Consider the following 22875-nt stretch of genomic DNA (forward strand, 5'->3'; position numbering starts at 1 on the left):
CAGTTTTAGTACATTTTCTTGACTTGATTATATAGGTGCGTGTGCAGAACATGCAGAACCACTCAAGCTTAAATATATGATTAAATCAAACTAATGGCTTAAATCAGATTTTGGTTAGTTGTGTTGGATGGAGAGAAGTGATATGATCTGTAGTCTTACTGAATCAAAAGCTGTGTATGAGAAAATGCAATTTGCACACTTGTGCACACTTGTGATAAGGAAACTAGGCAAATGTGATTTAAGGGGTTAAAACACATACACACACTGCTGCCATATTCCTTCCACTGTGAACACTGTACACCCCTACATTCACTTAAATATCAGCTCCTGCGCTCTACTTGATTACTAGTCCCTGATGATTATTGATTTATCTGACTGATCACTATTGTCAGAAAGCTGGTGCTTGAACAAACATAAACAAGTGCAATTTTAACATTATATGAAATATCTAATACACAACCATTTGAATGTTTGGGACTGGTTAAATTTAATTATTTAATGTTTTCGAAAGAAGTCTTATAATCACCACGGCTGCATTTATTTGATAAAATGCTAATGTTGTAAAATATTATTACAACGTACAATAACTATTTTCTGTTTTAATATATTTTAAAATGTATTCCTATGATGGCAAAGCTGAATATTCTAAAGCCATTACTCCAGTTGTCAGTGTCACACTATCCCTCAGAAATCACTTGAAAGATTCTTTGTTGAATGGAAAATAAATATTATACAATTTGTATATATATATATAAAATAATAATAATAAAAAACAGCATTTATTTGAAAAATAATGTTTTTTTTCTTCTAAAATTGTGAACGTCTCTACAGTCACTTTGATCAATTTAATGCATCCTTGCTGAAAAGTATATTATTGTTATTATTATTAAAATCTTAATGACTTTTAATTGGTGCTGTAGCTTCATACTTTTTTTGTTGCTGTTGTTTTGCTTTTGCTTGTCCAAAAGAATGGTTTTGGGACACGACGTAGGCCAGATTCACACCTGTGTACCCATGAACACAGTGGAATGTGTGTGTTGCGAACACTGTTCCACAGCTCCAGCAATTATCTATTTATTTATTGTAATATCCTGAGATCTGCTGTAATTAAAATGTTTGTGTTTAATGGTTTAATCATACTGTAGTTTTTTTTTTGTTGTTGTTGTCAATATTCAAGAATTTTAGGTTGGCCCTTAAGTGGTGACCAAATTCAGTAACAAACCTCTAATAATTTAACTAGTCTGGATCACTTTTTTTTTCTTTTCATACATATGTAGCATAGATTTTTTCATGATTTTTAAAGACAAACAGATGTCACATCCATGTTAGCGTCTGCCTGAGTGGACTAGCTTCTTCAACATGACCATTTATATTACTATACTAAATGCTTGATTATTTTATGGGTAGCTATATTGTCTTCATTTTTTGCGATTCAAAATGGACTGTCCTTTTACTGGACATACGCCAGAGAGAGTTGAAACTTTAGGCTGTGATGCAACATTGTCCCTTGCAAACCTCTGAAGTCCATGTTGGTCTTTAGTTTTGAACACAACACAAAAGCCAATCCCACGGGTCTCACAGAGAACAATAAAAACATTGAGTGAGGTAAGTGGCTGCCCCTGTGCTTCTGCTGGGCTGGATCTCTGTGGTTACAGCAGAGCAGTGTCATCAGCATCTCAGAGGAACAGCAGATGAGTTCAGCTCCACTCTCAGGGGAACACAAACTGTGACATGGAGGTGAAGACAGACCCACAGGTTTGGCCACCTGAGAAAAATACCTTTTTTTTTTTTTTCCAGATACAATTGTTATATATAAATTGTACAGAATCACAATCAATCTTGACCTGGTAAAATTGCTGTACTGAAATATGACGACTAATGAATATATATATTTTAAATGACTGTTTGAGATTCTCTTATTGTTTGTCACTGAAACCTGTTGAGTCAGGCAAAAAGTAATGACAAAATTGTCCTCTACAGGAAATGTGTCATAACATCAAGCCTTAAATCAAATCATACACATCCTCTAAAAGATAATTAACACTCAGGAGAGAGCTGCTGATTAACTCAAACAACAGAAAGACTGTTTTGTAAGACACGGGGAGGAAACCTGTGATTGTTCCATCACTTTCACACAGTGTTCAGGTGAATGTAATTATATAATGCTATACTATTCAGAATTCAAATGTTTTTGCTACTGTAAATATCAAAGCAATGGGACTGTGTTAGCCACACAATCCCAAAAAATCAAGGTACAGTATGCTACAATGCAATAAAACCTTGTATATACATTACTTACTGTATATATACACTACCATTCAAAAGCTTGGTGTGAGTTTTTTTTAAGAAATTAATGTTACTCAGCAAGGATGCATTAACTTGAACAAAAAAAGACAAAAGATAAAAAAGAACTTTCTATTCATCAAAGAATCCTAAAAAAAAAGGATTCATGCTTTCCACAAAAATTGCAACATTGTTATTATTAGAATTATTTATTTAGAGATGTTTCTTAAGCAGGAAATCAGCATATTAGAATTATTTCTGAAGGAACATGTGACACTGAAGACTGTTGTATTTACTTTAGAGGAAAGAGAAAAACATTTAACACAACACCACATAATTACACATTAAAGTAAAGATTCACAAATTAAACATGTCTTAAAAATGGGAAATAACTTTTTATTGGTAATTTTAAAGATCCAGGTGTCATGAATAACAGAAATACTCACAGTAATGAACATTGTTGGGAAGCAAACTCAAGACACCTCAACTATATTCAATATACACATTTACACACACACACACACACACACACACACACACACACACACACACACACACACACACACACACACACACACACACACACACACACACACACACACACACACACACACACACACACACACACACACACACACACATTTTCCACACCAATCTCTTGATCTTAATCAGCATTGATCTCCATATTCTGACTGAAAGAGACAGACATATGATCCATTCTTCACTTTTTTCCCATAAGCATTTTTAAAATGGCTCTAAACATGGCTTCAGTAGCAGTCTGTTTATTCTGAGTTTAAGGTGGAGGGAAGTGTGAAGATGCGAGTTAAGGAGTCTCCGTAGACAAAGAGCCAAACGAGATCCATCTGTGAGGGATGTCAAGCCCCAACATGCTCAGTGCAAGTTCAATTAACATGTTTTACATGCGCACAAACTTAATTAATGAGGGCAAATGTTGATGTGGATCCTGATTGGTAAATGGAGAGAAGGGTTTTGTTCATTCAAGGTATGTGATTTACAATGCAAAATGTGGGCATACTGCACTGCATTATGGGTAAAAGGATCACAGCAAATGTGCAGAAACAAACACATACAGTGCATACTGTATAAATTAGCACATGCTTAAAAAGCAATCAAAACATGTTGGCATAATCATTTTTGGGTATCAGTATACTACAGTTGGATATATCTGTCAGGAACGGCTTTCCAATACAATCTCCAGGGCTTATGGGAATCTGTTTGGGAATCGACACTCAAAGGGGAAAAAATGATAAAAACACTAATGGAAATTGGGACTCTTTTGTGTTATATATATTAAGATATATCTATAAAATCATACTCACAACACCTGTTAGTTATTTTCAACCACTTGTGACTGGCTCCGTCCACTTCACACCAAGTTTAGAAAAAGGCAATCTAAGATTTATACATATTTATATATATATGTATATAAAAAACAATCTTTATATTTTCCTGTAGAGTTCATAGATTCTCAGATATTCATGTGAATCAGATATTAAAACCTGTTTGTCCGTTTCAGTCACTCTTTTTGAGAAACACTGCAGAACGGAGGTCAAGGAAAAACTTTGTGGCACAAAAAAAAAAAATTATAATAATTTAATATTAATGTTATGCCATATCTTTTGTTTAAAAAAGGCCTATGAGATGCGGCACTAAGCGAAACGCTCACAGACTAATTTCTTGAATGTTCCTGGTCCCATATTCCCGCAAGTATGTGACGCTGAACTCTCCCATCTGGGAATGGATATTCCACTTGGGTCTGTTTATTCCCCCTCTCCTTGTAACTGTGTCTCTTTTTTGGTCTCTCTGGAGAGGGGTGGGCGGTTACCATCCGTTGATGATGTGATGCATGTAGTCCTCGGTTGGCAGGCGTGCCGTACCCTCTCCTCCAGCACCGTCCTCTCGGAACGGGCTGTGGAAAGACGCCTGTCCTCTCAGTAGTCTCTGCTCCCGGCGGTCCAGCATGTGCTTGTACTGGTAGCGTTGCTGAAACAGGTCTTTGGCATAGTCGTACAGCTTCATGTCCAGGTCGTTGAGCTCCTCGATGCGCTGTATCGTGTCGTTATCCAGGTCCACGCCGGCCGCCCGCGTGCTGTTGTACTGCATGAAGGGCCGGATGAACTTGAGGTGGAAGGTGCGCTCGAACAAGTACTGCGTCTTCCGCTGGAACTCTGTCAGGCCGTAGAAAGCCATGTCTCGAAGGTTTTTCTTGGCTGATTCGAGCAGCAGCTGTGAGCGCCTCTTCTCAGGAACTGTGGAGAGGTTGTAGCATCCAACGAGGCTGAGGTCGGCCAGCATGCGTACTTGGCGGTTATTGGCGAGGTTGTAGGGGCAGTCCATGAACTGCTGCAAAGTGCACCCCGACCAGTCTGAGCCCTCGTAGCAGGGCGGCAACTCTTCGGGCGTTGGTGTCCGTCCGTCGCACATGTGCAGGGACGTCTTCCACGTCGCCCCTCGCTGGACGTGCCTCCATTCGCTAAGGTAGCGGGAAACGGGGTCTCTCAGTAGAGTGATGTAGTAGAACTTTCTGCAGGAAGCAAGATAGGAGATCTCCATTAGTCACAAAACAAACCAATGATATTAAACAAGATTATGATAATATTTACATTTTTGCATTTGGCTGACTCTTTTATCCAAAGTGACTTTCATTGCATGGGAATTGAACCCATGAACTTTGCTGTTGGAGCTACCGTAAACTGCTCATATCATCAACAAAACATTCACAGTAGAACAAATGAAAATCCATCACCACAATGCAACCTTTATTGTGGCATACAGTCTACAACTTTATCCTACAATTAATACTTTTGTTTCCAAAGACAGGATTTAACAGGTGTAAATCGTGACTCAATAAATGCCTTTGCTCAGAGTCTTCCCAGCATGCCCTGGGGCACCACTGTCTTAATCCTTTCCCACCACTTCACATCCTGTCTGTTTAGATATTCGTTTGTTTGATGGACAATGAAACATCATTGTAGATGGACAAAAAAGGGGGATAGGAAAATAAGGACTAGGAACATTCCAGGTCTAGAGGTGTATATTTAGTATATTATGTATTAAAATATACTTGGTTGTAATATGTACTAAAAATGTAATATAATAGTTTTTATATATATGTTTATTTAGTATATTATTTATTTATATATATTTGTTTGTATTTTTTTATATAAAATATAAAAGCATCTGCTAAACTGCAATAAGAGGAATCAATGATTCAAAATATATATTTTTATGCATAAACATAAATTCCATAAATTTAATAAATAGTTAATAATAAGTAGCAAAACACTTGGTCAATGGTACGTTTTGATTCACTTTAGTGATTCAGTTTCAATGAATCGTTTTTAAACTCACATTAAATTACTCTTTTGTCTTCACTCAAAAATTTTCACGAAAGTGGGCTTTTCCACCACAAACAATACAAAATCATGTATGGCCATGCACATTTCCCTATTTAACAAGAGATGGAAAAATACCCATACATCTGCAAACATCTTTAACAACCATTATATGAAGCTGAACTAAGTGAAATAACAGCCATTGTTTAGAATCATATAGTGAAAGGCTGTGGTGATGAAACCACCTATACTCAGTTCTTATGCTGCTTACATGCACACTATAGGGACCTTTCCTGAAAATACACAAAAAATATCTTTACCAGAGCGTTCTGCCACTCTGAGAATGCTACAGAGACACAAGCCACAGGGAAAAGTGTGTTTCGTCGGAACCACGCAAAGGATTTGTGGAGTGGGAGGAAGACCAAGCACTGCCAACAAACTAGCAGGTGGTTTTCAACAGATTAATCTCGACCAAACCGACAACAGAGAGATATAGCTCTCAGTTACAAATTCAACGCCCCCCCGTCACCACCCGCTCCAGCTGTGCTTCACCCTACATTACCTCTTCACACCCCAGTGACCAAATGTGCCAAGGAAACAGATTCCCTTTAAAGTGCCCGAGAGCTGGTTACACATTCGAAAATGGCATGAAATAAGTGATTAGACAAAAACAGTGGGCGATGCTGCAATTCATTGCTGGTGACCCACATGGCACTTCCCAAGGTAACACTGGGTGCTGAGATACACTGTGCAATCATCTTGCCTCTGGCCAAGAGGCGGCAATCCAGCCAACACTGTGCACTGAAATGCCCTTTCACTGTACATGCGGTGCCCTTACTGACCACATGGTGGCAGTGTGCATGTATTAACCAGGCCCTTACAGAAAGCAGAGGACAGTTATGAGCACTTCAATACCTTTCTTGCCACAGCAAGAACACTCTCAGACATGAGAGGTCAGAATTTGAGATTTTGAGCTCATTGTTAAAATGATTCTGACTTCTGATTTATTTTTGTTGATCTTTTCCTTAATTCACCATCTAAATTAATAGAATCATTTGACTTTTTATGTCTTCTCTGTATCTTCAAATCTTTATTCTCTCTTCCTTTCTCACTATTTGGTGACAAAGCTGCAGGCTTATAATCATTAGTGAGCCTGAGAGACATCCGAGATCCCTCTGCAGTGCCAAGGCTTCCCGTTTTAATAAGTCTCATGTTTCCACAGTGATTAAACTCGGGGCCCCATCAACACACATGGCAGATCCAAATCCCAGCCAATATCTGGCTGCCTGCTCTCTGCAAGGCCGGTCAATACTAATAACACACCGAAATAACCACTTTATTAATGAGAATGGACCCAGTACTGAGACTTGGGGCACCTCACAAAGTAACTCAGGGTCATACTACGAGCTTGGACTGCTGCACTGTGCAGACTCATAAATTAAGCTATTGAACACAAGTCTCTTTTATAAAAGTCTTTTATAATTGAATTAAGACCCAGTTGAGGCCAGTTCGGGTAGAAGCATTTCAGTTTGTGTGTGTGTGTGTGTTTGTGTGCAAGTCTGCTTTGGCAAAGTCAACGGGACGCGTAGGAATTTGGCGCCTGTTGTTTTAAGTATTTGTTTAATCCTCTTGAACTGCAAAACTTCAATGTCAGCAAGAGTATACATTTGTAAAAATACATATTTTCGAAATCAACTAACTGGTGGTTTACCTAAATGACCGACTAATCCTAAGGCCCTGTAAAAATACAGAGCTGACCTTGACTGGATACATTCTTGCAATCAAACAATAATTTTTTTTTTTTTTTTTGCAACTTTACACAGTGTCTTAGCTAGAGTCTGTTTGTTTAAAGAGCAACACAAAAATCCTGTACCAAGAATATAACTACAAATGTAATAGTCTAAGAACCAGCGATTGAAAACCAATAATACTTATGTGAATATTGGGAGGAATGTTACCCTGAATGTTACTCATTCCAAAATCATTAATCTAACAAATACATTAAAACAATATAAAACTTCATTAAAAATCTCATTATTGAGGTTAAAACCCTGCTCTCTCACACTGAGACATGGGAAAGGAAATGTGGCTCTTGAGAGATACACAATGAACGACCCGCTGGAGAGTCTGGAGTTCAAGGTCAGAGCTGAAAACAGAGCATGCTGGAAGACTCCTCCTCGGGCTGACAGCTCACTGTGGAGCCGTCACAACACTCCATCTGACACAACTCTACATGCAAATCAGCCTCTCAAATATATGATGACTGCACAAAGACCAGTCACCCATTCTGACAGACCAGACACAAAACAGCTGTGGGGGCACTACTTCCTCTTTCAGACATTAATTCTCACAACTCCCATATAGAGAAAGCCATTTTCCATCAACATGTTGGCTATCTAAGACATTTCCAGTGCCAACCTCCAAATGGTGCGTTTAAACTAGGGAAGTGGAGGACTGTTGCATTAATGATGCAGAACCTTTGCTGAGTCTTGCCACAGGGTTCCCTCACCTCACCAGAGCATCCAACCTCCACGCACTAGTATCCAACCATCTAAAGGTGACATGACTAGAACAGGTCAGGTGAATATGTTCCAGACTGGTTTAATTTCATCGGGGATGCTTGCTGCTTCTGAGTGTGGGTTGGGAAATTGAAGTCTACTCATTTTTTTGTCAGCAAAAAGAACCAGACTGTGCAAAATGACTCTAGTCTGTCATCCTAGAGACGGTCCACTTGAAAATCCATTTCTCTGTAAGAGCGGAGTACAAAAAACCTGGACAAAGAAAGGCATTTTTGACAATTCAGTGTGGACATTTATGTACACACATAAAACTTTCTCTCACACACATAAAGGAAAACATTACCTTTTCTAACCACACAAAGATGACACACTGACATATCGATGGCACCAAAATGGTTATGATTACAAGCATTTGATCCACAACACTAAAGTCATTTTGAACTGGTCCACTGTATATGTAGTGACATGATTACACCTTGGATCAAAAGATGTAATTCTTGACATGCTATTGGAGGGTTGGTAGGCATGGTTGTTTCTTTAACAAGTTGCTTTCCAGCGCCATCACTCGGTTTCTCTGTGACCAACTGCCACATGATCTGCTGACACCATCACAACTGTTAAAAAACAGTTAATGACAAGCACTTAAAGGGATAGTTCACCCAAAAATGAAAATTCTGTCATCAGTTGCTCACCCTCAAGACCTTTGTTCATCTTTGGAACACAAATTAAGATATTTTTGATGAAATCCAAGAGCTTTCTGACCCTGGACAGACAGCATAACTACCACGTTCAAGGCCCAGAAAGGTAGTAAGGGCACTGTTTAAATGGTCCATGTGAGATCATTGGTCTCAGATTTCAAAAGCTCTCGGATTACATAAAAATATCTTAATTTGTGTTCTGAAGATAAACTAAGGTCTTTAGGGTTTGGAACGACATTGAGGGTGAGAAATGAATAAACATGAATAAAATGAAATTCAAATTGACACATAAATTAAAAAAAAATTATTTGGACTGTTTCACACCATACACACAAGATAAGTGAAAGCGAACCTCCTCGGCTCAAAACAGAAAACCCATGTAAATTCTGGGTTACAACACTGACTATTTATTTTACCAATGTACATAAATTATACCGCAGTTAACTGAAGTGAGCCACTGAGAATTATTACAAACTCTGATTTGAAACTTCATCATTAAATCTAATTTATACAAAGAGAGGTCCACATTTACATCCTCATGGTAATGAATCTACACAAAATGAAACCCCAAAATCATAGCTATAAACTTAACTCTTCTGGAGTGCCTTGTTGCAACAAACCATGGTGAAGCTGTTAATATGGCCTTTCATGTGTGGTGTTAAAAAGGCCTTAGGTTAAGAAACGAAAACAAGATCTAAATTTAGCAATCTGACAGAGCCCCTTCTCATAACAGAAAAGCTGAACTTTGGTGTCAGTGACCATTTTTAATCTTGATTTAGAGGAGTCTTGTCTTGAAAGTAGCTGGAACACTATTATAGTCTTACGAGAATTCTGTATGAATCACATTAGTTTAGTTTGTTGGTACTATTTTTTTTTTTTCTGAAAGAAAAGCTTACCAAGACTGTATTTATTTGGTCAAAAACATTAAAAACAGTACTATTGTGAAATATTACAATTGAAAATAGTTATTTTCCATTTTAATATATTTTTAAATGTCATTCATTCTTGTGATGCAAAGCTGAATTACATCTTCAGTCATTATGCAATAAAGTTGGCAGAAATCAGATCTGACAGTAACATTCATTTAATGTATTTAAAAGGTTTCCACATTAAAATTATAATAAAATTCCATGAAAAGCCAAAGACATCTGATAAATGATGCTTTACAGAATTCTACCAAACAAGAAAACAAGTTATTTTTACTCTGATCTGTAAATATACACAAACATGATGGAGTGCATACAGAGACCGAGAAGTAAGAGGGTCTCCCCATGTCTTTCTGAATGTGAGTGGAGGCAGCGTTCTGCCTTGAGTGCAGAGAAATGCAGTAGGTGGAATTTCACCCGTGACAGCATCAAACCTGTTAAAGTATGAGTGAGGTGGAGGATTTCAACTAGATTTCTCTGACTATCAAAGGCGGCACAACTGCTTTCGCTAGGATGAATGTAAATTCCACCTTATTCCTGGCGCTCACTGCCACACACTAACTGTAACAGCTGAGGGAGCGTGACTAACAAGAGAGCGGCGATTCTTTCGTCTTGGTATGTGGGAGGAAGAGACGCAGATAAAGACACCAGTGTATGTGAGAAAGAGAGATAGAGAAAGAGAGACAGATGAGCAGAGAGGTATAAAGAAATAGATTTTTATGAAGAAAATTTGAGTAGTGAAAGTAGATGAGGAACCGCAAAAAAAAAAAAAAATTGAAATGTGGTAAATAAGTCAGGAAGAACGCGTCGACCCCCTGCAGGTCCTGGGATCTACCTGGGGGTCTCGTAAACTCGCTATCTTAAACCCGCACAGGTGTTTTGCTTCATAGTGGGTGATAAATAACATGTTGAGATGGTAGCAGACGGAAAGACTCCTGGCAGGTTTAAGATCTGCCAAATGTGCAAGGACAGAGCAAGCACTAAACCAACACACTGAAGGAACCCTGCGTGACCTCATGGGTGTAACTAAAAAAGCAGTCAGGATGTGAATTGTGTCGGGTATCATGGGCAAATCAGTAGCCTGAAGATTAGAACATCTGTGTTTTCTTACCTGCCAAAACAAGCATCATGTATTACCACCTTATAATGCAACAATGCATATGTTAAACAAGGTGTTAACAGATAATCATGTGTCAGAATGAAAAATCGAATCTGTGAAATATTAGCAGAAAGATAGTAATCAATCCTAAATCTGACAAAGAATGACAGACAACAACACCTGGAATGACCAGAGTTGCTGTGCAATTTAAAAAGCAGTGCATTAAAGGGATAGTTCACCCAAAAGTGAAAATTACCCCATGATTTACTCACCCTCGAGCCATCCTAGGTGTATATGACATTCTTCTTTCAGACGAATACAACTGGAGTTATATTAAATAATGTCCAGGCTAATCCATGCTTTATAATGGAAGTGGATGATAGCCCAATATTTGAAGTCCATATAATTGCACCCATCCATCATAAAATATGCCCACATGTCTCTGGGGGGGGGGGGGGGGCAATAAAGGCCTTCTGAAGCAAATATCCATATTTACAACTTTATAAACCTTAATCTCTAGCTTCCGCTAACTGTCGTACGCACGCTCACGAGAGTGGTGTCCAGCAGATGATGTAGGATGGAGATGTAGCATAAGCTCCGGTGAGAATATGCTAGTCTTGCAAGAAACAAGTTTTGTTTACAGCAAAGGAAAACCAGTGTCCTCTTGGGTTATATCAAAGTCCTCCGACATCTCTCTTTATAAATCCTCATTTTGTACTATTAATTTGTGTTTTGTCTGGGTTAACAAGGTTACAGTTTAAACAGTTAGTGTCTCTGGAAGAAGAGGAAAGAATGTGTTTAAAAGCCTGGGGGGCTTGTTTAGACCATTGTCTTATCAGACAGACAGAGAGAGCTTAGTGTCCTCTTGGGTTATATCAAAGTCCTCCGACATTTTTCTTTATAAATCCTCATTTTGTACTACTAATTTGTCTTTTGTTTTTCTCTCTTCTCTGAGCTTCCACGTTTGTTACGTTCACGTTTGTCACCGCATTTGCCTACGTCATCCGCTGGACGCCACTCTCTCGTGAAAGTGCATATGACAGTTAGCGGAAGCTAGAGATTAAGGTTTATAAAGTTGTAAATAGAGATATTTTTCTTACCCAAATGCACTGTGTCGCTTCAGAAGCCCATTATTAACCCCCCGGAGCCGTGTGGACTTCTTTTATAATGGATGGGTGCAATTTTTTGGACTTCAAATTTTGGGCTTCCATCCACTATTATAAAGGATGGATTAGCCTGGACATTATTTAATATAACTCCTATTGTATTCGTCTGAAAGAAGAATGTCATATACACATAGGATGGCTTGAGGGTGAGTAAATCATGGGGTAATTTTCATTTTTGGGTAAACTATCCCTTAAAGTAAAACACTGAAAATTGGAGATGAACTCCACAGGAAAGAAAGTGTTCTGGTTGGAGAGACAGACAGCCATGATACATGAGTTCAGATGGAGCAGAGGCTTTAATAAAGCTAGAGCTTATTGTTGCATGCAGTTCTTTATGTTAATGTATGACTGAACATCCAAGAGGGACTAAGGCAGGACTGGAGACTAGAGAGGGAATAATGCAGGATTTCATAAATCCTTCTCATAATGTGATGCCCTCCTGAGAGAGTCTAGGACGACTTAGCCTTTAACCTTCGACCTAGAATATTTACTTCATGCTGATGTGCTGTGGGGGTGGAAAAGAAGTGCTTTTTTCATGATTTCAGGTCCGTGAAATCTTTTGAGTGATGCAAAAAACTGCAAAAAAACAAAACAAAAAAAAACTGCAACAACAACAAAAAAAAGACTACTACTAACAATGATAAAGAATAAATTGTAATATTTTTGTGAAAATTATTTTATTAAGTTTCACTTAAACCAACAGAATTATAAATTTCATATTATTATTATCATTATTAATGCAATAAATATTTAATGTATCACCCACATGCAACCAAAATCTGATGAAACTACCATGTGCCCTGAAAAAAACAGACCAAGAGACCAAACAGTAGTGCAGGAGAGAGAGAGAGAGAGAGAGAGAGAGAGAGAGAGGGAAAAGAGAGAGAGAGAGATAGATGTAGGGATGTAAAAGAATATTAATGGTTTTCTGTAAAATGAGCTTTGTTGTTGTGATTCATTTAGCAGCAGGAATGTGAGGAATGTTTATAGCAAAGAGACCCCCAAACAGCCTGAGGGGGAGATCCCTCTGTTTCACCTTCACTGACTCACTGAAACACACCGCAATTCTAACAGAACTCCACCATTTCTATAAAACTGCTTGAAATGACATGGAAACACAATCTCTTCCATCCTGGGTATATAATGCATACAGCCAGGACTAAAACTGAATTATTTTCAGCTATGCCTTTCCTATCTGTTGTGATTAAACTAATCATATATACTTTTTTTTGTTTTGTTTTTTTTTTTAGAACAAAGGTGTCTGTTTTAGAGCTGGATTCCTGGGTTAACAAGGTTACAGTTTAAACAGTTAGTGTCTCTGGAAGAAGAGGAAAGAATGTATTTAACCCCATGCTTGTTTAGACCACTTGTCTTATCACACAGACAGAGAGAGCTTAGAGAGAAAGAGAACGAGGCAGAGGGGGCTTGGAAGTGAAAGACAGAGACCTTTGTTCTGGTCCATCTCTCTGAGAGAGATCCCTCTCACTTTCAGTTTGAGCCTGCTTTGATTGCATGGTAAATAACATTACATTTGTGCTTCATGTTAGCTGCAAGCAATAAAACAAATAATTACAAAATATCTTTAAAAATATGACAGCAAAAACATAAATAAATAAATCATTAAATAAATAAGTAAATAAAGCAAATAACAAAAATGAAACAGTAAATTTAGTAGTAAAATTTGGATTAAAGACAAAAAATATCTATTTTTTTAAAATAAGAAACGTAATACAGGTAAGACAAAAATCAATTAATATGATAAAACAATAACTGAAAATATACAAAGTATAAAATATGAAGCAGAAATTTAAAAAGATAAAAATAATTCAAATAATTAAATTTTAAATAATATTTTACAAAAATAAAATATGAATGAATAATGTACATGATAAAATGAACAAGAAAGTAACAAAATATGGGTCAGACAAAAATACATCAATAAAACAATAACTGAAAAACAATTTTTAAAAAGTACAAAAAGTATGTAAAATAATATAAAATAATGAACATAATAAAAAGCAATAGCAAATATGGGTTAAAGACAAATACAAATAAATAAATAAATATATAATTAAAAACGAGAAAGAAAATAAATATGGGTTAAACAAAAATATATTAATAAACAATAATTTAAAATATAATAAAAAACTGTAATAAATAATAAAAAAGCATAAATAAAATAATAAAAGCAATAGTAAATATGGGTTAACAAGTCAAAAATTATAAACTGAAATATTGTATAATTATATTTTATATATATTTAATTCTAGAAAAAAAATGTTAAAAATTAACTAAAAATTAAAAGGAACATTTAAAATAAGAAATAGTAAAAATGCAATAGTAAAAATGTCTTAAAAAGACAAGGCAGGGCTGTGTTGTGATGCTGACAGGTGAAGACAGATCATCTCTCTCTCTCTTCTCAAATCACCCCAGCTGAAGCGATCTTTCTGCAGTCTCATTCTAATCTTCACCGTTGAACTGTTTTTGAGCTCCTGTCTTTGGCGTCTCTAACTAGAACCTGCTCTCATCCTATTGGCCTTCTAATTAGGTTTCCATGGCGACACCCAGACAGGTGTACTCCCAGTCACTGGCATCCAGCGTTTTTTTTTTTCTCAGCTTGTTTTTTAAAACTACTGAGGCGCTAAGCAGATGCTGTTCCTCTCTCTGCTCCCCCTCATCCTCCCTCTCTCTGGCTTCTCTTTTTCAGGCCGTTTGGAAGGAGGCCAGAGGCATTCCCCCCATTTTCCTGGCTAATGCACATCACTGCTGGTGTTGCACTTCCATCCATCCAGGCTAAAATGTCTATTTATTGTGCTTTACTGTATTTTATACTACTCATTTATACTCAAATATAAGCATTCATATTACTGCCATGCTGAAAAATGAGACCAGAATGCATTGTGCTGCTAGTTTGGGTTGGTTAATGCTCATCAGAATACATGATGGTGATTTCAGCTGCCTAATATTTAGATAGATATCCTGAGAGGCTTGTTATGTGCTTTATATATTTAAACTACTAATAGTTAACAAATGAGGAATGCAAGAAATTAACATAAGTAAAAAAAATTCTGCACAAATAAATAAAGACTACCTTATTTAGTGTTCCTAGCTGCCACTGAACAAACACAACAAACACAGAAGGCAGACATGACACACAGACACACAGACACACAGACACACACACACACACACACACACACACACACACACACACACACACAGTTTGAAGTTAATAAGTGTTTTTGACCTCCTCAAGATGCCTGTCACACATGAGATACTCCTGGATAATTGCAGAGTCTATTTTCTCTCAGTGCAATGAAGATCATGCTAATGGAGACATTTCTGAAGGCTCAAATGAAACACTGGCCTTGTTATAATGCATCGAGGGTCCTTGGTAAGAGGTGAGACAGAGACCTTCATATGACTGTAGCTTGACAAAAGCAGACAGGCCTTGGAGAGCCTTCAGGGCCGCAGTTGTTGATCTCCCACACTTGAACTAACGCAAGACACTGATATTCTCTCTCTTTCTCTCTCTCTCTCTCTCTCTCTCTCTCTCTCTCTCTCTCACACACACACACACACACACACACACAATGCAATCCAATACACAGCCAAAACAAAAGGAGCAGAACTCTTGAGAATATTAAAAGTTTGGTGTATATAATAACTAAGAAAGAATATATAAATTTTCAATGCATAATGCTGTCAAAGGAAGAAAGGAGGAAAAAAGAACAAAAGAATCAAAGAAAAAAATGGAAGGATAAGGACAAAAGAGAATTAAAAAGGACAAAAGAAAAGAAAGGAATGATAGAATAATATGAGTAAAAAATAAAGGAAAAGAAAGAAAAATAAGACAGAAAGAAAGGAAAGGAAAAAGAAAAGAATGAATGGAAGAATAAGAGGAGATCAATAAAGAAAAAGGTAAAAAGAAAAGGAATAAAAAAGGATGAAAGTACAGAAAGAAAACAGAAAAGATGAGGGAAAGGAAAAATAAAAGTATGAATGGAATAATAATAGGATATAAAAGGTAAATAAGAAGCCAGTTAAAAAAGAAAGAAAGAAAGAAAGAAAGAAAGAAAGAAAGAAAGAAAGAAAGAAAGAAAGAAAGAAAGAAAGATGAAAAAGAGGAATATTAAAGGATGAAAGTAAAGGAAGAAAACAAAAGACAAGGGAAAGAAAAAAGGAAAGTATGAATGGAAGAATAATAGGAGAATTAAACGTAAAAAGAAAGTGAGAGAGCAGTAAAAAGAGAACAAAGAAAAAGAAAGAAAGAAAGAAAGAAAGAAAGAAACAAGGGAATATAATAGTGTCCGATTTACAGATGAATCGTTCCACAATTCAGTTGTTTTCATTGAATCATTCAAAGTAGTTTAAAATTCAGTCTGGTCTATTCTTTCACTGATCTGAATCACAAAGAATGAAAGATTGGAGAAAATCATAGAATGCATTAATGAATTAAAAGAAAGAATGGAAAGAAAATAAGAAAAGTTGCTTCCACTACATCTAAACTCCTGGTTTTCACACAGACGGAGTTCAGACTGTTGATCAGCAAATCAACTTGATTTTTGTGACTGGTAACTCAAGCAGAACAAATGCCTATTAGTGCAGTTTAATCAGTTCTGCATTAATGGTTTCTGCTGTGCTGACTGATGCGCTGATGTCACAATGGCACGGTCGATCCGGATCTAAACAGATACGGTCCACACTGATCAATATGGATCTGTCTGCAGGGAGTGTGAGAGAGTGATACACAGTAGGTCTGGGTAAAAAAAATATCTGATATCTCGATATTAATCGATTCTCATTTTTACGGAACAATATCGATTCTTAAATCCCAAGAATCGATTAGTCTAGCCTGTTTTCAGTTAATGGACGGAACATTGAAGGGCACTTCCCATCCAATATAATCGCAATAAGCATTGTGCTTTGGAACTTTAAATATGAAACAAAGTCTCAGATTTCAAATTCTGTCCATTGTATTGCCGTATTCAAATAATAAATTCCATTTTGGTGCTGTTTAATGTAAAGTGACATGTATTTCCGCACTGTTTAATGTGCAGTGAAACGCGGCAGCGCGTAGCGCATGTTAACTAATCACCTCCTACACATTAATACCAGTATCAGCACAAAATAAACATGACTAAACATCCGAAGGTAAGTTAAAAGAATGAGTACAACTTTACAATCTGTATCCTGTCTCATGTCAAGTGGCTCAATCAGTGTTTCTTCCGCGCAAAGATGTCAATATAACATCTTGTAAACAATGTCACATAACGTCACATTTACCTCAGTAAATAATGTTATGTGACATTAAATTTATTAGTAAGATTGTTAAGTGACAATGTAGTAAGGGTCATTTTGCTAAATATATGCACCATATAATATATTCATTATAAATTTTACTGTTCTTCAATGTTTAATTTATGTTTGAATAAATCCATAAAGTTTTTATGACACAAATTGAAGTAGAAATATTATTATGTAACTGTAACTTTATTATTTTACTTCATTAAGTGTAATTTTAACAAATCAGTCGGTTTTAACCTTCAATATTATAGTAATGTAGTACCAACTGACTCATGAATATTTTACAGCATTAGTTGGGAGATTTTTTTTCCTTGAGAAAATTTGGCATGTAGCCTACTGTATTGAATCGAATTGCAAACTTGTGGATGAGAATTGAATTGAATCGTGAAATTTGTGTCAAACCCAGCCCTAATACACACCTTTATATCTGATTAATATTTGAACACATTTATATGCTACACCTGACAACAAAACATGTTTCCCTATCAGTATATTCTTCTCTACCACATAAAACTAAGGGGAGTGAAACAAACAAGCCATATAGATTAGATTAGATTAGATTAGATTCAACTTTATTGTCATTATGCAGAGTACAAGTACAGAGCTAATGAAATGCAGTTAGCATCTAACCAGAAGTGCAAGAATATAGTGTTTTATATACATAAAAGTGCAGAGTAAGTGAAGCTATGATTTACAGAATGTACAGTTGGGTTGCTATATACAGTATTGAGCAGAGTATATACAGAATATAAATAGGAATGCAGTGTAGGATTGAATGTACATTATGAACAGAGCAATGTAGGATTATATATACACATTATGAACAGCAGCAATGTGAGAACTGGTAATAAATACAGTTGGATGAATGTGCAAAAAGTATTGTTAAAATGAATTCTATGTAAAATTAACAGTAGTGCAATTAGATTTTTATAGAATAGTTTACTGTGCTATGTACAGTAACAACTTAGTTTACAGTGCGATAACTAGAACAGTGTGCAGTATGTGCAAAATATGAGTAGTGCAAAATACATGTATGTAAAGTACTTTGACCAGTGCAGTAATAAAGTACAGTAGGTGCCGGTTAGATTGGTGGTGTGGCGTTCAGAAGGGTCACGGGCCTCGGGGAAGAAGCTCTTCCTGAGCCTGCTAGTCCGAGAGCGTAGGCTCCTGTAACGTCTGCCGGATGGAAGGAGAGTGAAAAGTCCATGGTTAGGGTGAGAGGCATCCTTGATGATGTTTCTTGCCCTGCCCAGACAACGCTTGTGATAGATGTTCTCAATGGAAGTTAACTGGGTGCCGGTGATCCGTTGAGCAGTTTTTCACCACTCGCTGGAGTGCTTTGCGGTCAGATGCGGAGCAATTGCTGTACCACACTGAGATGCAGTTTGTGAGTATGCTCTCAATGGTACAGCGGTAGAATTCCACAAGGATCCTGGGATTCAGGTGAACTTTCTTAAGGCTCCGTAAGAAGTAAAGGCGCTGCTGTGCCTTTCTGACCAGGGTGGAGGTGTTTAGGGACCAGGTGAGATCATCAGAGATGTGGATACCAAGGAACTTGAAACTTGACACACGCTCCACTACAGCTCCGTTGATGTAGATGGGTGTGTGTGCATGACTCCTAGCCCGCCTGAAGTCCACAATGATCTCCTTTGTCTTCTGGGTGTTTAGTTCCAGATTGTTGGTGGCACACCACAAAGCCAGGTGCTGCACCTCATCCCTGTAGGCTGACTCATCGTCGTCCTTGATCAGACCTACCACGGTGGTGTCATCTGCAAATTTGATTATGGTGTTGGAGCCATAAACAGGAACGCAGTCATGGGTGAAAAGGGAGTACAGGAGAGGGCTCAGTACGCAGCCCTGTGGCACGCCGGTGTTCAGGGTGATGATGGAGGAGGAGAGGTTATCTAATTTAACAGACTGAGGTCTGTTAGTCAAAAAGTCTAGAATCCAGTTGCAGATGGATGTGCTGATTCCAAGCTGGCTGAGCTTGGAGATCAGCTTGGGAGGGATTACAGTATTAAATGCAGAACTGAAATCAATGAACAGCATTCTCACATGTGTGTTTTGACTGTCCAGGTGGGTGAGGGCAGAGTGAAGTGCCGTTGAGATGGCGTCCTCTGTTGACCTGTTGCGGCGATAGGCAAATTGAAATGGGTCTAGTGTAGCAGGGAGACAGGATTTTAAATGGGATGCAATCAGCTTTTCAAAGCACTTGGCGATGAGAGGGGTGAGTGCAACAGGACGGAAGTCGTTAGGGACCGAGGCAGAGGAGTGCTTTGGTACTGGTACGATGGTGGAGGTTTTGAAGATAGTGGGGACAGATGTTTGGGCCAGGGACAGATTGAAAATGTCCGTAAAGACCTCAGCCAGTTGCTCCGCACAAGCTTTAAGCACACACGACCAGGTATTCCGTCAGGTCCAGCTGCCTTCCGTGCATTCACCTTACACAGAGTGGAGTAAACATCTGAGGTGGAGAGTGTGAGAGGTAGTTCATTGGGCTGATGTTCAGCTTTGAGGGAGATCTCCTTATTATTTTTATCAAAACGAGCATAAAAGTGATTGAGCTCGTCAGGAAGAGAGGCAGAGCTGGAGGGGGGTACAGTGTTAGGTGGTTTGTAATCTGTGATGGATTGTATGCCTTGCCACATACGTCGGGGGTCTGAAGAATTGAAGTGTTTTTCAATCCTCTGTTTATGTGCGAGTTTGGCCTGGCAGATACCCTTCCTCAGGTTGGCTCTGGCTGAGCTGTAAGCCTCCCGGTCTCCAGACCTGAAGGCTGCATCTCTTGCTTTGAGCAGGAGGCGAACCTCTCTGTTCATCCAGGGCTACTGATTGGGGAAAAAATTCTTTTTTTTTTTGGTTGGTCACTCTGCCCACACATCTGTTGATGTGCTCCAAGACCGAGTTGGTGTAAGTGTCAATGTTAATTCGAGAGTCTGTGGTGGCCTGGGCAGCAAACTCACTCCAGTCTGTGTGCTGGAATTGATGTTGAAGAGTGGAGTCAGCACCTTCCAGCCAGATTTTGACAGTCCTTATTGTAGGTTTCACACATTTGATGACCGGGATATACTTGGGGAGCAGGAACAAAGAGAGGTGGTCAGACTGACCCAGGTGGGGGAGGGGTGTGACTTTGTAAGCATCAGTCACATTAGTATAAACGTGGTCCAGTGTTTTATGTCCCCTTGTAGTGCAGGAGACATTCTGATGAAATTTAGGGAGAACAGATCTTAAAGTGCAGTGATTGAAGTCCCCAGCAACAATAAAGGCACCATCCGGGTGCAAGGTTTGTAATTTGCTAATAGCAGCACAAAGTTCTTTCATAGCCACGTTAGCATTAGTGTCCGGAGGTACATAAACTGCAGCAGCAACAATGCAAGTAAACTCACGTGGTAGATAGAATGGCCTGCACTTGATAATCAGGAACTCCAGATCAGCAGAGCAGTAGGTATCAACAATGACAGAATCTGTGCACCATGATTTGTTTACATAAATGCATACTCCACCACCCTTGTTTTTACCAGAGGTTGCTGCTACTCTGTCAGCCCTGAAGAAAGAGCGTCCATCCATATGCACCACGCTGTTTGGGACATCGTTGCAGAGCCATGTTTCAGTGAAAAACATAACATTACAGTCCATAAGCCATTTCTGTGTGAGGGTCCAGATCTTTAGTTCGTCCATCTTGTTCATCAGAGACCGTACATTGGCAAGGAAGATGCTGGGCAGGGCAGGTCGATGTGGATTTAGCCTTAGCTTAGCATGCAGCCCTCCACGCTTTCCCCGTCTTTGTTTACGGTCTCGATGCCGACACCGAGCACTTCCGGTCGGTGCGAGTGATCCGCTTGTCCGCGGTGATCTCAGTAGCTCCAGCGGGAGTTCGCTGAAGTCGAAAGGATGGTCTAAAACTACGTTGGAACACCGTTTGTTGATGTCCAAAAGTGACTGTTTACTATAGCTGTAGTTCGCATAACTGAGTCGCGCGAACACGAATGAAATAACTAGGTAAAGTAACACTATTATCCGAAATCTGGTAAGACGCTGAGCCTCGCGATGTGTTCGCGCCGCCATCTTGGATGAGATGGATATAGTCTTGGATATAGTCTCATTCACAAACTTTGTTAGTTGATGAGAGTGTTTTAATCATCTTATTATTTTTCACAGAGATTGAGCTAATCCAGAAAACATATTTACTCCAGTGATGAGGTCACACTGCTCTCTGTAAATAAATGGGTTAGTACATAGCCTAAATGTACATCAGAAGTGAAAAAAGCAATACTTCTGCAAATGAATACTTCAGTGAGTCATATCCTAACAGTCTCTAGTTCACCCCCCACTGTTCAAATAGGTTTTATACTCAAGTATGGCTACAATGTAATTTACAGAACACTAATGCAGATTTTTTTTCTGAAAAAGAAGTTGACTTCCATATTAATGAAGATGTCTGAGAGGCTCTTGGTTCTGCTTCTCATCCGAGTTAATTATTTCAAACCTTTCCAAGAAATCAGTCTGTGTAATATGAGTGTAATCTAACACCTGAGATATCAGATCCTGGAGTGAGTGAGTGAGACTGTGTGTGTGTGTGTGTGTGTGTGTGTGTGTGTGTGTGTGTGCGCTGGAATGGATAAGAATAAGAGCAGTTATTGAGTCATCGGCGTCCAGACGACACCTCTTCACCTCAGTCCAATTTGTGTTTCAGTAAATCTTGATTCAGTCTTCTCCTTCCCAAAATCCCTCTATCAGCCACCCCTTTTCTGCTAAAATGGTGCTAGTTCTGCTGGGAGATATCTGAATATTTAAGAGCTAACCCACATTACCACATTTGATTTGACAGCCAAATGATGCAACTATGTTACTACATAAATGCTAAACATAAATGCAAATTTAGCATCCTTACATCAAAATGTAACATCAAAAGAGATAAAATAAAAGTATACATCAATCAATTAACATGTACATATAGGGTTGGGCAACATATAAATTGACCGATAGAAGTTTGTTAACTGGTAGAAATTTTTGTCTATCGTCTGTTATTGTGGTTTAAAAAAATAATGATTTCAAGCCGTTGAAATGCAATCAGCAGCGAAAGAGAGCTCATTTCGCTATATGCGTGTGTTGTCTGTGATATGCACGCACATGAAGAAGGTGCTCATAGAGTGTGGGAGTATTGAACAGAGTTATTTTTGCCACTTTACATGCCTTGAACAGTTGAATACACACACTTTTGTGTGTCAAAATACCCGTCTTTGCAAGTATCCTCATAAAAACAGTAATTTAGGTCAAACAGGCCATGTTAATCAAACAACAAAATAGAAAATCTCTCTACTCTTCACGAAATCAATTTTGTAACTTTAATAAGAATAAATATATAATTAATTTCATATATGTGTGTGTTACCATGAAATAAAATTATTTACATTGTGATATAAGACTTTGGTCATATCGCCCACCCCTACATACATATATGTACTCTCTCTCTGTATATTTTATACACATATGTACATACACAGTATATGCTGTATTTTAT

General features: G+C 38.1%; 1 protein-coding gene across 1 annotated transcript in view; it reads right to left on the bottom strand.

Annotated features, from left to right (window-relative positions):
• Positions 1 to 2658: 2658 nt before the first annotated feature.
• The window catches only part of LOC109046859 (heparan-sulfate 6-O-sulfotransferase 1-B), a 56732-nt gene continuing 36515 nt past the window's right edge, over positions 2659 to 22875 (bottom strand). Inside the window, exon 2 of the mRNA XM_042751719.1 lies at positions 2659 to 4828. Coding sequence (XP_042607653.1) covers positions 4126 to 4828 — 703 coding nt within the window. The 3' untranslated portion in view covers positions 2659 to 4125. The remainder of the gene's footprint in view (positions 4829 to 22875) is intronic.

This window comes from Cyprinus carpio, chromosome B24 (genome assembly GCF_018340385.1).
Source record: "Cyprinus carpio isolate SPL01 chromosome B24, ASM1834038v1, whole genome shotgun sequence".
Classification (NCBI taxonomy): domain Eukaryota; kingdom Metazoa; phylum Chordata; class Actinopteri; order Cypriniformes; family Cyprinidae; genus Cyprinus; species Cyprinus carpio.